Here is a 2,058-nt window from a genome sequence, read left to right as displayed (position 1 = left end):
AGGTTCTTCAAGGAATGAGGAAACAGCCTCATAAATCAGAAGAGAAAGACTCTTCTGGGTACCAGGTTATCACACTGTATGTCATTATTCCACTTCTCAGGAGCCTGCTCTCTTAATACAAATATAATTTTTATGTAAAATATCTAGTAAGTTATTGTTTTTATACGGCAACCTAAGTATCAGACTTTGAGTTTTATTCTTAGTTATGTCAGTTCAGTGGCTGTGAGTAATGAGTCTTTTAATAAAAGGATAGAAATAATAAAAAAAAAAGAAACAGTGTTCAAATATAGCAAATTTACAGCACTTTTCCCTAAACATTAAAACAATATTGAAGTCCTTTTGATTGACTGATTTTTGTGTGTTTACATATTAAATGAATGTTTTAAGGTTTTTTTCCTTTTCATTCACTTTTTCATTCTTGAGGAAGCAATGTTTAAATGTGAAAACATTTTGAATTGAGGGAATATGGGATTGTTGGAGCCTAATATTGCAATGAAACAAAACACATATGTTTTAAAATGTAACATCATAATCCAATCCAAGTACAGCAAGGCTATTAAAATAAGTTTCATCAGTAATTTGTACAAATTTTAGTCAGTCATACCTTTTGTTTTCCTTTGAATATAGGTTCTGACTGTCACACCGGATGATGGCTTCGCTAAAGTGCATTATGGCTTTATCTTGAAGGCACAGAACAAGATTGCAGAGAGCATTCCCTTCTTAAAGGTAACTGCCATTACCCATCTTTTTTTCCCATCTTCTGGTTGCTCTGATCTGAACACCATTGGGTAAGTAAGTATTGTGCACAAATGGGCGTGCATACTAAGTCTTTTCATCATGAACATGATGTCTATATGCAATAGGGACCTTATCCTACTCTCCAATGGAGAGTGTCTTGTACAGAAATAACTGAGGCTTGTTTTTTCTCTTGTCAAATGACAAATATAAAGAAATATCATTGAGTGAAACCGATGATGTGCCCTGAAAACTTTCACTCAATCCACAATAAAAACCTTAAAAAAAAAAAAAAAAAGAAATGATAAGGACTGAGGTTATCCAAGGACCAGTGCTAAAGTTAAAATATGCTCTGTTAGGGACAGGAACCTACCATCTTTACATGAAGGGTGTGAACATTGCAGAGTGGTTGAGGACAGAGGGACAGGACTTGGGTACCTTCTGTCCTCAATGACTCTGCTATGTTCACACACCCTTCAGTGCAATGTGAGTTTATTTAAGAAAGTGTGATGTTACGGATATAGAGTAGAAGCCAGTAGGAGGAGAAATACATAAGGGTAGGCAGAAGTTTCTTATAGGTGCTTGTGGTCTATACTTGAATGCCTCCTGAAATCATCTTTCCCCCTCACCTTTCAGGCACCCACCCCAAGCCACTTCCCATACACACTCTGACTGAGTACATCTGAATAAATACAGACAGTGAAATCTGAAAAAAAAATATATATATATCATTGATATAATACTTAAAGTTGAACAATGCATTAAATGTTCCTTTTTCTAATGATTTAGAACTTGAATCGACTTTGAACAGGGATCATGACTACCTATTTAAAAGTTAAATAACAAATGCAGATGCACAGGCCAAAACACAGAAAAATCTCATTGCTCAATATGTTCAGATTAGCATATGCTGCTACTCTTTTCCCACACATCTAACTGAATACCTGACAGCTTGGTCAAATTTGGTATAAAAACTGCCCAATAGAACTTTTTATATGATGGTAATTATTTGTGTATGTACCATCTATGAAATTTAGTAAAAAATTATCTGCACTTTAGCTGTAGAATTTATCAACTTTTAGAAAGAAAGACAAATACATAATTTTTAAAGAGAATCTCATTGACTTTTCATATACTTTGTCCATCTATCAACAACTTTCATATTCCATTATTAAAAAACATTTTTGGCTAAGTTTCAAGCCACGAATTCACTACTTTCTTCACTTCTTCATTGTTGATGTTGTTGTTGTTCAGTGCAATCGAAACAGTACCGACCCATAGTGACCTTATGCACAGCAGAACGAAACAATGCTGAATCCTGGG

The 2,058-nt window shown here is 34.5% G+C and overlaps 1 protein-coding gene across 1 annotated transcript in view; it reads left to right on the top strand.

Moving 5' to 3' along the window:
* The window catches only part of LOC102830544 (aspartyl/asparaginyl beta-hydroxylase-like), a 174,354-nt gene that overhangs the window by 41,928 nt on the left and 130,368 nt on the right, over window positions 1–2,058 (top strand). Inside the window, exon 5 of the mRNA XM_006874048.1 lies at window positions 628–726. Coding sequence (XP_006874110.1) covers window positions 628–726 — 99 coding nt within the window. The remainder of the gene's footprint in view (window positions 1–627; window positions 727–2,058) is intronic.

The sequence above is a fragment of the Chrysochloris asiatica genome, unplaced genomic scaffold, assembly GCF_000296735.1.
Source record: "Chrysochloris asiatica unplaced genomic scaffold, ChrAsi1.0 scaffold00259, whole genome shotgun sequence".
NCBI classification, from domain to species: Eukaryota; Metazoa; Chordata; class Mammalia; order Afrosoricida; family Chrysochloridae; genus Chrysochloris; species Chrysochloris asiatica.
The sequence above is the reverse complement of the archived record's forward strand: the minus strand, read 5'-3'. Positions and strand labels throughout refer to the sequence as shown.